This window comes from Lepus europaeus, chromosome 6, assembly GCF_033115175.1.
Source record: "Lepus europaeus isolate LE1 chromosome 6, mLepTim1.pri, whole genome shotgun sequence".
Classification (NCBI taxonomy): domain Eukaryota; kingdom Metazoa; phylum Chordata; class Mammalia; order Lagomorpha; family Leporidae; genus Lepus; species Lepus europaeus.
In genome coordinates, this window is record NC_084832.1 from 71,321,933 (window position 1) to 71,335,662 (window position 13,730).

The 13,730-nt window shown below is 42.2% G+C and overlaps 1 protein-coding gene across 1 annotated transcript in view; it reads left to right on the forward strand.

The window, feature by feature from the left end:
- Positions 1-12,100, forward strand: part of SOHLH2 (spermatogenesis and oogenesis specific basic helix-loop-helix 2) — a 67,918-nt gene extending 55,818 nt beyond the window's left edge. The window contains exon 12 of the mRNA XM_062195180.1: positions 11,904-12,100. Within this exon, the coding sequence (XP_062051164.1) occupies positions 11,904-12,100 (197 nt within the window). The remainder of the gene's footprint in view (positions 1-11,903) is intronic.
- Positions 12,101-13,730: the final 1,630 nt, after the last annotated feature.

A 13,730-nucleotide genomic window follows, 5' to 3' on the forward strand; every position in this document is an offset into this window, starting at 1 on the left:
CTGGGTCAGAAGTGGAGCACCTGGGACTTGAACTGGCTCCCTAAGGTGGGATTCTAGCATGGACAGGTGGCAAGTTAACTTGCTGCATTGCTAACACTGGTCCCTGCTAGGGTTTTTCAAAATAGAGGAATGTATAATACATTATCTATATAGTCACCCTATTTTACACCATGATGTAAAATCCCAGAACTTCTTTCCTGTACGTAACTATAATTTGCTACCCGTCAGTCCACCTTTCCTGATCCCTCACTTCCCCCTTCCTTTCCCAGCCTCTGATAACCACCATTATGTTTGTAACTTTTTAAAAAAAATTATTTATTTATTTGAAAGGCAGAGCTTCAGAGACAGAGGTCTTCCATATGCTGATTCACTCCCCAAGTGGCCACAACTACTGGAGCTGAGCTGATCCAAAGCTAGGGGCCAAGAGCTTCTTCTTGGTCTCCCATGTGGGTGCAGGGACCCAAGGTCTTGGGCTGTCTTCTGTTGCTTTCCCAGGCCATAGCAACAGCTAGATCTGAAGTGGAGCAGCCAGGTCTCAAACAAGTGCCCATATAGGATGCCGGCACTGCAAGTGGCGGCTTTACCCGCCGTGCCACAGCGCTGGCCCCTGTTTTTAACTTCTAAGACATCTCTTTTCCTTTAAATTCCACATATGAGTGAGATCATACATTATTTGTCTTTTCTGTGCTTGGCTTATTTTACTTAACTTAATGACCTCCAGTTCCATTCTTGCTATTCTGAATACAAGGTTCCATCATTTTTATGACTTGAGTAGTAAGTAATACATTGTCTGTGTGTACCAGTGGATGGATGGACACTTAGGTTGTTTCCATTTCGTGGCTATTGTATATAGTGCTGAGATAAGCATGGGAGTGGAGATATCTTGTTGACAGAATGATTTCATTTCCCTTAGATCACTGGATCACATGGTAGTTCTATTTTTACTTGTTTCAGGACCCTCCATACTATTTAACAATGACTGTATTAATTTACATTCCTGCCAATAATGTGCAAGGGTTCCCTGTTCTCTACATCCTCGCTAACATTTGTTATCTTTCGTCTTTTCCATTATGGCCAATCTAATGGGGTGTCATGATATTGTGATTTTGATTTGCATTTCCCTGATGATTAGAGATTTTGAGTATTTTTTCTTATAACTACTGGATGCTTGTATGTTGTCTTTAAGACATATCTGTTTAGATATGCTGCCCATTATTTAATTGTTTTTTGTTTTTTGCTGTTGAGTTGCTTGTGTTCCTTATATATTCTGGTTATTAATCGTTTGTCAGATATATATCGTGTAGATATTTTCTCCCATTCAGTATGTTGTCTCTTTACTCTGTTGATTGTTTCCTTTACTGTGCAGGAGCACTTTAGTTTGATGAAATTCAATTTGCCTGCTTTTATTTTGGTTTCCACTGCTTGGAGGATTTGCTCCAAAAAAATCCTTACCCATTCTAATGTCTCAAAACATTTCCTCAGTGTTTTGTTCTAGTAGTTTAAAAGTTTCCAGTCTTACATTTAGGACTTTAATCCATTTTTACTTGATTTTCATAAATAGAGATTGGTGGGATTCATTTTTTTGGACATAGTGGAGAGACTCATTCTACATGTGGCTATCTAGTTTCCCCAGCACCATTTGCTGAAAAGACTATCCTTCTCCCAATGCGCATTCTTTGCACCTTTGACAGAAATCAGTTGACTGCAGTTTAGTGAGTTTAATTCTAGATCTGTAATCATTCATTGCTGTATGTATCTGTCTTTATGCCAATATCGTGCTCTCTTTAAAAAAAAAATTATTTAGGGGGTGGAGCTGTGGCATAGCAGGTAAAAAAATTTAGGGGTTAGAGCTGTGGCATAGCAGGTACAGCCACTGCGGGCAGTGCCTGCATGCCATATGGGTGCAGTTTGAGACCTGGCTGCTGCACATCTGATCCAGCTCCCAGCTAATATGTCTGGGAAAGCAGCAGAGAATGGCCAGGTCCTTGGGCCCCTGTACCAACATGGGAGACCCAGAAGAAGCTCAAGGCTCCTGGCTTCATATTGGCCCAGCTCTGGCCATTGTGGCCATTTGTAGAGTGAGCCAGTGGATGGAAGACCTCTCTCTCTCTCTGCCTCTGCCTCTCTGTAACTATGCCTTTCAAATAAATGAACTTTAAAAATTTATCTTTTAAAAATATTATTTATTTGAAAAAGCAACACAGAGGGACACAGAGAAAGAGAGAAAGGAGAGAGAGAAAAAAAGAGAAAGAGAGAGAGAGAGAAAGAAGAAAGAGAAATCGCATCTGTTGGTCCCAAAAGTCTTAACAGCAGGCTGGGCCAGGCTGAAGCCGGGATCCAGAAATTCCAAATCTCCCAAATGTGTGTCAGGAACCCAAGTACTTGGGCCATCATGCACTGCATCCCAGGCACATTATTGGCAGGAAGCTGGTTTGGAAGCAGAGTTGGGACTTGATTCCAGACACTCTAATGTGGGATGGAGGTGTCTCAAGCAATGGCTTAATCCATGGTGCCACAAAGCCTGCCCACCATGCTGTCTTAATTATTGTATATTTGTGATATATTTTAAAGTCAGGGAGTATCATGCCTCTGATTTATTGATTTGCTCAGTATTGCTTTGGCTATTCAGTGTCTTTTGTGGTTTCACACAGATTTTAGTAGCTTTTTTGTTCAGTTCTATGAAAAATGTCATTAGTACTGTTCTATGGATTGCACTGAATCTGTAAATAATTTTGTGTAGTGTAGACATTTAAGTAATATTTCTGCTTCTGACCCATGAACTTAGGATATGCTTCTATTTCTTTGTGTCCCCTGCAGTTTCATTCATCAGTCACCTGTGGTTCTCTTTCTCCATTGCATCTTTTTCAGTTTTAGGAATTAAGGTGCTACTGGATTCATAGAAAGAATTTGGGAGGATTACCTCCCTTTGAATTGTTTTGAATAACTTGAGAAGAATTGGAGTTAGTTCTTCTTTAAATGTCTGGTAGATTTCAACAGTAAAGCACTCCTTGGACTCCAGCCTTTCCGAGGTGTTTAGGAGCCGGGCCCACAGAGACTTTGTGAGAGATGCTACTTGGTCCCCACTCAATCACTCCCTCCTTAGCATGGTGGTCTGGAACCATCAAGTCATCCACCATGCCCACAGAGCCTCTCCCAGCCCCGGGACCTAAGAGTGTGGCCGAGTAGGTTGGATTTCAGACGGCAAGCAGATCTGCTCCCGGGCCCCGCCCATCAGCGTGAGACAACAAGAGCCTTTTACAGAGGGGTGACACCCTAGATCTGTGCGGTTAATCCGCCCTGTCTCTGCCTGAGGGAGGCCAGATTCTGGGAGCCTATAGTTACAGAGAGGAAAGGCTTGGAACATGGGAATGTAAGTGTGTAGGTGTGTGTGCAGATCTCTAGTTGTTGGTGGTGGGAGGAATCAAAAAGAAATCCATCCCACATCTTCCCCGAGCACCGCCCCCAGCCTCCCCTCCGCAGATGTCCACTGCTTCCCATGTAGCTGTCTCAGGAATTGCCCGTGTCTGGGTGGGGTTTGGGATGGGGGCACCCTGGGTTCTTGGAAGCAGCTCTCGATGCCCCTCAGGGACAAGAGCAACATTCTGAGCTCTTCTGTTCCCCAAACTCCAGCCCAGCTACTTTGAGGAAGAGGCAGGACACGCCACAGTGGTACACAAACTCCTTGCCGTTAAACTGAGTCAGAAACCAACTTTCTGGCTGACAACCCAAACTGGAGCGTGTGTGAAGCCTGTAGCTTCTCCTTCATCATCCCGCTCCCGAATGATGTGTGTATGAGGGATGAGTGTTCCGTCAGACTCCATAAAGAAAAGTTTGGAGATGATGGAGGCTTAAAGACGTTTCAGTTACATTAGCAAACTGACATAGACTGTCACAGAGAAATCTCAGCTCCTTCTCCCACCCGAAAGCAGCCTGGCACCCGACCTCTCCTGCCCCTGGCCCCTTTTCCTGGATAGAGGAAGACTGCATGCTGTGTCTGTGGACTCTGGAGGTTTTTAATTCCAGCATTAGAGAATTAAAAATGATTGTTGATGGAAAAAAAAAAAAAGTAAAGTGCTCCTGTCCTGGGCTTTTCTTTCTTGGGAGAGTCTTTATTACTAATTCAATTTCCCTCTTGATTATGGGTCTGTTTAGGTTTTCTATGTTTTCTTGGCTCAGTTTAAGTAGGTTTTATGTCTCCAGGAATCGATCCATTTTTTCTAGATTTCCCAGTTTGTTGGCATACAGCTTATTGTATTAATTTCTGATGATTCTTTTTATTTCTGTGGTGTCTGTTGTTACATTTCCTTTTTCATCTCTAATGTTATCGATTTGAGTCTTTTCTCTCTCTCTCTCTCTCTCTCTCTTTTTTGATTATTTGGACCAATGTTTGTCAGTTTTGTTTATGTTTTCAAAAAACCAGCTCTTTGTTTTGCTGATCTTTCATATTTTTTTTATTCAATTTGGTTGATTTCTTCTCTATTTTTAATTGTTTCTTCTCTTCTACTAGGTTTTGGTTTGGTTTGCTGTTGTTTTCTAGATTCTTGAGATGCATTGATAGCTCATTTATTTGGTGCCTTTCCAATTTCTCAATGTAGGCACCATTTGCTGTAAACTTTTCTCTTAACACTGCTTTTGCTGTATCCCATAGGTTTTGATATGTTGTATTATTGTCTTCATTTGTTTCCAGAATTTTTTTATTTCTATTTTGATTTCTTCTATGACCACTGTTCATTCAAGAACATGTTGTTCAATCTCCATGTGTTTGAACCAAACCAAAACCTAGTAGAAGAAAAGAAACAATTAAAAATAGAGAAGAAATCAACCAAATTGAATCTAGAGATTCCTGAGATTTTGATTTCCAACCTTATCCATTGTGGTCAGAGAAGATGCATGGTATGATTTCAGTATTTTTGAATTTGCTGAGACTTGCTTTATGGCCTAGCATGTAGTCAATCCTAGAGAAAGTTCCATGCACTGGTGAGTTTTTATTTGTTCTATTGAATTTTTCGTTTTATTTTGATTTCTCTTCAAGATCTCAATTTTCTGGCCGGTGCCGTGGCTTAACAGGCTAATCCTCTGCCTTGCAGCGCTGGCACAACAGGTTCTAGTCCCGGTTGGGGCGCTGGATTCTGTCCCGGTTGCCCCTCTTCCAGGCCAGCTCTCTGCTATGGCCCCAGAAGGCAGTGGAGGATGGCCCAAGTCCTTGGGCCCTGCACCCGCATGGGAGACCAGGAGAAGCACCTGGCTCCTGGCTTCGAATCAGCGAGATGTGCTGGCCGCAGCGGCCATTGGAGGGTGAACCAATGGCAAAAAAAGAAGACCTTAAAAAATATATTGAGACTTGTTTTGTGTCCTGTCATTTGATCTATATTGGAGGATGTTTCAAGTTTTATTAGAAAGAGTATGTATTCTGCAACTATTGGATGGAATGTACTGTAGATGTCTATAAGGTCCAGTTGACCTAGGGTACAGGTTAATTCTGTTTTTCTTTGTTGATTTTCTGTCTGAATGATATGGCCATTTCTGAGAATGAGGTGTTGAAGTACTCTTTTACTAGTATGTTTTGCAGTTTATTTCTCCCTGTAGGACTATTAATATTTCTTTTATGTATTTGGGTGGTCTGATATTGTATGCAAGTATATTTATAATTACTTCTTGTTGGATTCAATTTTTTATCATTATATAATGACCTTCTTTGTCTCTATTTTATTGCTTTTGATTTAAAATTAATTTCATCTGATACAAATACGGCAACCCCTGCTTTTTTGGGGTGTTCCATTTGCCTGGGATATCTTATTCCATCCTTTGACTTCCAGTCTACGTGTGTCCTTAGAGGTGAAATGAGTTCTTTTTTTTTTTCAAACAGCTCCATTATTTTAATAGATTAAAGTGACTAAAAGATGAAATGAGTTCTATAAGCAAAATATAGTTTTGTCTTAGGGCATTTTTTTTAAAACAAATTACCAATTTTTAAAAGTTGCTTAAACAGAGACACACAGGGAAAAAAAGGGATAGCTACACAGGTACAGAGAGAGCTCCCATATGCTAGTTCATTCTCCAAATGCCTGCAACAGCCCCTGGCTAGGCTGAAGCTAGGAGCTGAGAACTCAATCCATGTGGGTGACAGGGATCCAACTATTTGGACTATCACTGGTACCTGCTAGGACACACATCAACAGGAAGATAGAATTGGGAATGCAGCCAAGTATCAAACCCAAGCATTCTGACATGGGCTGCAGGTGTCTCGACCAGTGTCTCAACCGCTAGGCCAAACACCCATTCCTGGGCCTGGGTTTTTTTTATCCAGTTATTAATTCTATGTCTTTAATTGGATAATTTAATCCATTTACATTTAAGGTAATTGTGGGTAGGTAAGATATTACTACCATTTTGATACTTTTTTCCTGTTTTAGTTGTCATTTCTTTCTTTCTCTGTTTTGTACAGTCTTCCTTGGTGGTTAAGTGATTTTCCCTAGTACTGTCCTTTGATTCTTTGCTTTTTATTTTAGATTTTTCTTCATGGTTACTGTGAGCCTTATAATAATTTTCTTTCAATTATACCAAGCTATTTTGAAATGATAATAACTTAACATTGATTATCAAGACAAGGAACAAAACAACAACAACAAAAAAAATTCTAATAAAGAACTCTACACTTGCACTGCATTCTTCCCCACACTTTGGTTGTTTGATATCCCATTTTACCTCTCTGTACTGCTGTCTCTTAACAGTTTAATGTAGTTGTAATTCTTTAATGTTTTGAGTTTAGTCTTCATGCTAAAGAAGTGATTTATCCACTGTTTCCAATATTTGAGCTTACTGAGTTTGTTTCTAGTTACCTGTTACTAGTAAGTTTTCCACCTTCTGATATTTTCTCCTTACTGATTAACATCTCTTTCTTTCATTTACAAGAACTTTCTTTAGCATTTCTGTAAGACAGGTCTGGTGGTGATAAATTCTCTGTTTTTGTTTGTCTAGGAATGTCTTTGTCACTCTTGTATCTGAAGGATAACTTTTCTGCATACAGTACTTTTTATGTTGTTTTCAAGGCAGAGTTATGGGGGGGTTGGAAAAGGGAGGGAGGGAGAGAGAGAGAGAGAGAGACAGAGAGAGAGAGAGAGAGAGAATCTCTTCCATCCACTGTTTCACTCTCCAAATGGCTGCAATGGCCAGGTATGGGCCATGCTGAAGTCAGCAGGCAGGAACTCCATCTGAGTCTCCCACATAAGTGGCATGGACCTAAGTACTCGGGCCATCTTCCACTGCTTTCCTAGGCATATAAGCAGGGAGCTTGATTAGAAGTGGAGCCAGAACTCTAAACAGCACTAATACAGGATGCCAGTGTCACAGGTGACAGCTTAACCTGCTCTGCTGGCACCTGGATGTGGTAATCTTGGCTGGAAGTTTTTCTCTTCAGTACTTGAAAATTTGTTCTCATTCCCTCTCTTCAGAAAGATTTCTGCTGAGGAGTCTGCTGTCAACTGAATAAAGGCCTCATTATGTGTTTTGTTTCTTTTCTGTTGAAACTTTGAGAATACTCTCTTTGTGTTTAACCTTGGAGAGCTTGATCATGTGTCTGGGGCAGAGTTGGCTGGTGACCTTTGACTTCCAGATAGATGTAAGTGTTGCTAGGTTTGGGAAGTTTTCTGATATTATCCCTTAGAATATGCTCTCTACCCCTTTGGCATTCTCAAATCCCTCTTGAACCTCAGTAAGTTGGGTGTTTGCTCTTTTCATGCTCCCAACGTTCCTTTAAGCTTTCTTCATTCCTGTTGGTTCTTTTTTCATTTTTTTCTCTTCCAACTGTGTGTTTTCAAATAACCTGTCTTTGAGCTTGCTGATTATTTCTCCTTTTTGTCCTGTTCTGCTGTTGGTACCTTCTATTGAATTTTTAATTTTGCTTAGTGTGCTTTTCAGTTGAAGAATTTCTGTTTGATTTGTTTTAATAACATCTGTCTATCAAGTCTCTCTGTTAGAACATTAAATTATTTGTTTTCTCTTGAAGTTCATTGAGTTTCCTTAAAATAGATACTTTGAAATATTTACCTGAACATTTAAAAATTTAAATTCCGGCCGGCGCCGCGGCTCACTAGGCTAATCCTCCGCCTTGCGGCGCCGGCACACCGGCTTCTAGTCCCGGTCGGGGCACCGATCCTGTCCCGGTTGCCCCTCTTCCAGGCCAGCTCTCTGCTGTGGCCAGGGAGTGCAGTGGAGGATGGCCCAAAGTCCTTGGGCCCTGCACCCCATGGGACACCAGGATAAGCACCTGGCTCCTGCCATCGGATCAGCGCGCCTACCGTGGCGGCCATTGGAGGGTGAACCAACGGAAAAGGAAGACCTTTCTCTCTGTCTCTCTCTCACTGTCCACTCTGCCTGTCAAAAAAAAAAAAAAATTTAAATTCCTAGATGATTGGTTTCTAGCATCTTATTCTGTTTGTTACATCAGCTCATGACTCCCTGGAAGCTCCTCACCCTTGTTGGTATCTGCACATTGGAGGGTTAGTTATAGTAATCTGCTTTGTTGTGGCTGTCCTTCCAAATGTTCTAAGCAGTGTGTTTCCTTGCTTTCAGCCTATAGACACTTCTGCTGTTTCAGCACTAGAGGGTTCCCTTAAAGGAGTTTTGTCACAAGTCCACTACTAGTATGTCTTCACTATGTTAGTCCTACAGTACTCCCCAAACTCAGATTTATCCCAAATCTGCATTTGGTGTGTTCAGAATGAACCAAGGAAGTGCCTTAAAAGGGGTAAACTGCTCGTATTAGGTCTCTTCCTTGGTAGGCCTAGATGCCGAGCCTTGTAGCCACCAACACCACAGTGTTAGATCACATCTGAAGCCAAATCCTACTCTGCTGTGATATGTCTGCTGCTGAAATGAACCCACTTTCAATTGCCACTTTAACCCACAACTGGTGACGCTGGCTGGGATATGTGACCTCTCCCCTTGGGTCACAGGACTCCACTTAGCACTGAAGCAGGTCCAGAGGCTGTGTCTCTTGGCACTGGCACAGGTAGTGCACACCAGGTGTACATGAAGCTTGTGTTGCCCACAGTCCATTTCACGATGCCTGGGTTCAATTCCAGGCACTGCTCCTGATTCCAGCTTCCTGCTAATGCAGACCTTGGGAGGCAGCAGTGATGGCTCAAATGACCGGGCTCCTGTCCCCCATGTGAGACTTGGGTTGAGTTCCTGGCTCCTGGGCCCTGGCCTTTGGTCCATACCTGGCTGCATTTAGGGAGTGGTCTAATATATGGGAGCCGTGTGTGTGTGTACCTCTTAAATTAAATTTAAAAATTTTAAAGAATATACAACTTTCATTTAGATTTGAATAACAAAAGGGAGGGGGTTAGAAAATGGGGCAGTGGCTGAAGGAGGAGGTATGTGGAGTTACAATAGGGTGGTTAAGGTAGGAGAAATTTCAACAGGTCTGTAAAGAATAATTAATACAGAGAGAGACCGAGACAGAGGCAGAAAGATTGCTGGAGATACGTTGAGCTGGCTGAAGGGCTGTGGAGACCAGAGCAGGTGCTGCCCATCATTGGGAGCAGGAGGAAAGTCAGCAAATACAGGTTACATTGAAAGAGATGACAGAGGTGATGGTGGGAGTCAAGGAAGATTGGAGAGGAGAGGATAAAGTCTGTGAGAGAGTGAATAAACCATAGAAATGTAGAATTTTTGTACAGCACCAGAGTCCCTTGAAGTACCTGGTCATGTGTCTAAAGTGAGAACAGTCAGCACATTTCTGTGTTTTTCTTCAGGCAGATTTGGCTGCCTGGTTGCTGGTGTTGTGTAGGTAGGTTTCCTTGGGGCTTCACCAGGCACTTTTGGTGGAGAAGTAGGGTGAAGCAGTAGAGGGGATGTACAAGAGAGCCATGATCAAGAAAGCCAGGGATTCTTGCCTGTTTGGGTGAGGAGGAAGAGAGGGCAGAGGAGCAGAATTTATGGGCACCAGAAAGCAAATCAGTGGGTAGAAAGCTTGGTCTTGGGGCTGGCTCTGTGGTATAGCAGTTTAAGCTGCTGCAGCAGGGCCAGCATCCCATATGGTTGGGATCACTGGTTGGATTCCAGGCAGCTCCATCAGTGGAAAATAGCCCAAGTGCTTGGGCCCCTGTACACATGTGGGAGACCCAGAAGAAGATCCTGGCTCTTGGCTTCAGTCTGGCCCAGTTCTAGCTGATGTGGCCTTTAGGGATTGAACCAGTGGATGGAAGATCTCTGTCTCTCCCTCTCTCTGTAACTCTGCCTTTCAAATACAATAAATGAATCTTTTAAAAGAAAAAGAAGGCTTGGTCTTGTGTGGTTAAAAATTGTTGGCATCAATGTAGATAGAGGGATGGGAATTAAGAATAAGATGGATGAGAGCCAATGTCGCAGTTAAGAGAGTAGGACATTTGCTATTGATATGGTCATGAGAGTGTTCCATCTCCTTTGTGGAGAGGTGAGTAAGTACAGCAGTGCCTCATTTGTCAATTGTTATCAGTAATTAAGGATCCCATTCATGTGACCATTCCAGAAGACAGATTCTCAAAGTGTATATTTTATATCTAATGGTCAGTTGGTGGAAAGCTGCAATCATATTGCTAAGAAAGATTGTACTGGAGTAGAATTCATGCACTCAGAGAGAGAACAAGAGAGTGACAGGACATGTGAGCATTTCATAGGAGAATGTAAATCAGCCAGTATTTTCAAAGATCAACAATTTCCAGGAACTTATATAGACTTCCGAAGGTAATTAAATTCTATTTTTATAACAGAAGTAGGAAGGGGACCCTAATTATTTGCTGATCTTTCATCTGTTTCCAGTCAATCGCATAAGTAGAACCTTAACGTATTGAAGACACAGAAACACAGTAAGAGATGCTGAGTGATGCAGCCGCAGATCCAGATTTCAGAACCATGGAGTAAGTGTGAAGTACTCAACATGCTGAGATGGCAGAAGGAAAATCCCCTGGACTGATGAAGTGTGACTAGGTCCAGATGAGCCCTCCTCTTGAGTTGGATCATAAGTACTTTTTGAACTGCAGAGGATAAAGTTAGGATTTCAAGTATGATAGGGAAAGCAGATTATCCCAGAAAGTGTCAGGGGATCCCTGGCTTGCTGTTTGGAAGGGGGAAAAAAATAGAAGTCAAGCTGCATTCCTGCTTTACCCAAGAAAATAAATTCTTGTTGTAGTAAAGATTTAGAGAATTAAACACTATAAAATCATAAAAAGATACATAGTTTTATAAACTTGATGTGATTACTTCTTTAAAAGAATGACAATGAAATCCAGACTCGTGACTAAATACCCTCTACCCCAGGTTTCAAAAACTGTGGCTAGCAACTGGTTTTTACCCTAAGATGCACAGAATGCTTCAAATTAATACAGGAAAGATAAGCAGCCAGAGAGAAAAATGAGCCAAGTTCATCAATAGCATTTTCTGAAGAAAAAACACAAGAGAAATAAATTCATGAAAAGATGTTTACAATAATCACCAATAAAACAGTGAGCTATTTTTTACCTACCAGATTTGAGAAAATGTATAAACTTTAACCCAGTGTTGGCAAAGGAGTGGAAGGAACCTATCATATGTATAAGCAAGGATTTTAATTTGCATCACTTATTTGGCAACATCCATTAAGATTTTAAATAGCTATACCTTTAATTCACAATTCCATGCCTAGGAATTCATTGTGAGTTTAGGACCTCCTCCTCTGCTTAAAGCGTCACAAAGGGTCACAAAGAGGGTGGCTGATTTCTCTCCCACCATCGAGCACAATCTACACCCCTCCCCCAGTCATTAGAAATTATTGCCCACCTTCCCCTAAAAGGCCTTGAGGACTATTTCCAACATCCATTCCTTGCTTCTTTAATTCACTCCTTACCAAAAGAGAGTTTCATGTCACTTTCCCATCACTGTAGCTCTTGTTGCCGTCTCCTATTTGGACCCAGCCTCCTTCCTGTCTGATTCCAGACACTTCCGGAATTTAGATATCCACGCTGAAGCTTTTCAGACCCTGCTCCTCTCCCGTCCCCCCAACCCCGCCCCGCTGCCGTGGGTCTCATTCCTCTTGACTCTCAAGGATACTGCCCCAGCAGTTGTCACCTCTGCCTCTTGAACACTGGGTACTCCCTTTATACAGGACAGATTCCACAGCACAATAAACAAGCTATAATAGCTCCCATTTGGAAAACAAAACGGAAGAGCCCCCTTTCCTACCTCCTTACCTACCAACCTACTGGCTACTGCTCCCTTTTTCTGTCCTCCTTTGAAACTGCTTGAATGGATTATTTTATGCCTGCTTTCCTCACTTTCCATTCTTTCTCTTTTAAGCACTTTTTGATGAAACATAATGAATCTACAGGAAAGTACATGAATAATAGATACACAACTCAATGAATTAACTGAAAGTGAACATACCACGTGCCAACACCTAGGTCAAAAAATCGAATACTGGGGCTGGCGCCGTGGCGCATTAGGTTAATCCTCCGCCTATGGTGCTGGCATCCCATGCGGGCGCCGGGTTCTAGTCCTGGTTGCTCCTCTTCCAGTCCAGCTCTCTGCTGTGGCCTGGGATAGCAGTGGAGGATGGCCCAGATGCTTGGGCCCCTGCACCCGCATGGGAGACCAGGAAAAGACTCCTAGTTCCTGGCTTTGGATTGGCATAGTTCCGGCCGTTGTGGCCATTAGGGGAGTAAACAAACGGAAGGAAGACCTTTCTGTCTCTCTCACTGTCTGCAAACTCTTCCTGTCAAATAAAAAAAGAAAGAAAGAAAGAAATCCAATACTGTCCACACTCCAGAGACTCAGTTCCTTTTTCCAAATAGTACAGTTCTCCCCTCCCCAAAGATGGCTACTATCATTACTTCTAATATAAAACATGGCTCTGCCTGTTTGGGGAACACTGTTTTGGAATAATACTGTGTTTCTTTGTGAATATTTTCTTTCCCACATTATGTCTGTGAGAGTCTTTCAAGTTGTTCAACGTGGCAGGGGTCAGACCACGTAGGGCCTAACAAGTCATTGTACAGACTTCTTCATTTTTTCTGAGTGCAGTGAAACCCTTGGAAGGGTTTAACAGAAAAGTGACATGATATGATCTTTGCACTCAAAGATTCACTTGGCTGCTATCTTGAGAATAGACCGTGGGTTAAAGGGTGAGGATGAAGATGAAAGCAGATGGACTGCTTAGGAGCTCTTGCCACAATCCAATCACAGTATTAAGTTCTCTGGCTTTAAAAAGAAAAGGCATTTTAGGTCAGTCCCTCAGTGGAGCTATATCAAAGCAATAATAAGCCAAGCTCAGTGTTTGGCCTGCAAGAATTAGGCCAGCTCTCACAATTGAGGCTCAGAAAATAATTAACACCTTCACAACAAAAGTTGCCTTTGAAAACAACTGTAATTTTTAAAAGTTAAACTAGGATGATTTGTGATTGAGAATAAATAGAAGCTTTAGTTTTTTGGAACCTGAGGTCTTAAAAGCAATACTGCATTGTATACAGAACGCAGACCCATGGCCAGAAAACTGAAATGATTTCAACTACAAAGGGGAAGGACTGGATAACAATGACTTATCAAAACCTGACTGGTAGACAACAGAACTATGAATTTCCTGTATGTAATTGGAGATACAGTTACACCTCCCCAGCTGGAAGGTTCTGCTTCTTCTGGGTCTCCCACATGAGCACAGGGGCTCAGGGACTTGGGCCATCTTCTGCTGCTTTCCCAGGTGCTTTAGAAGGGAGCTG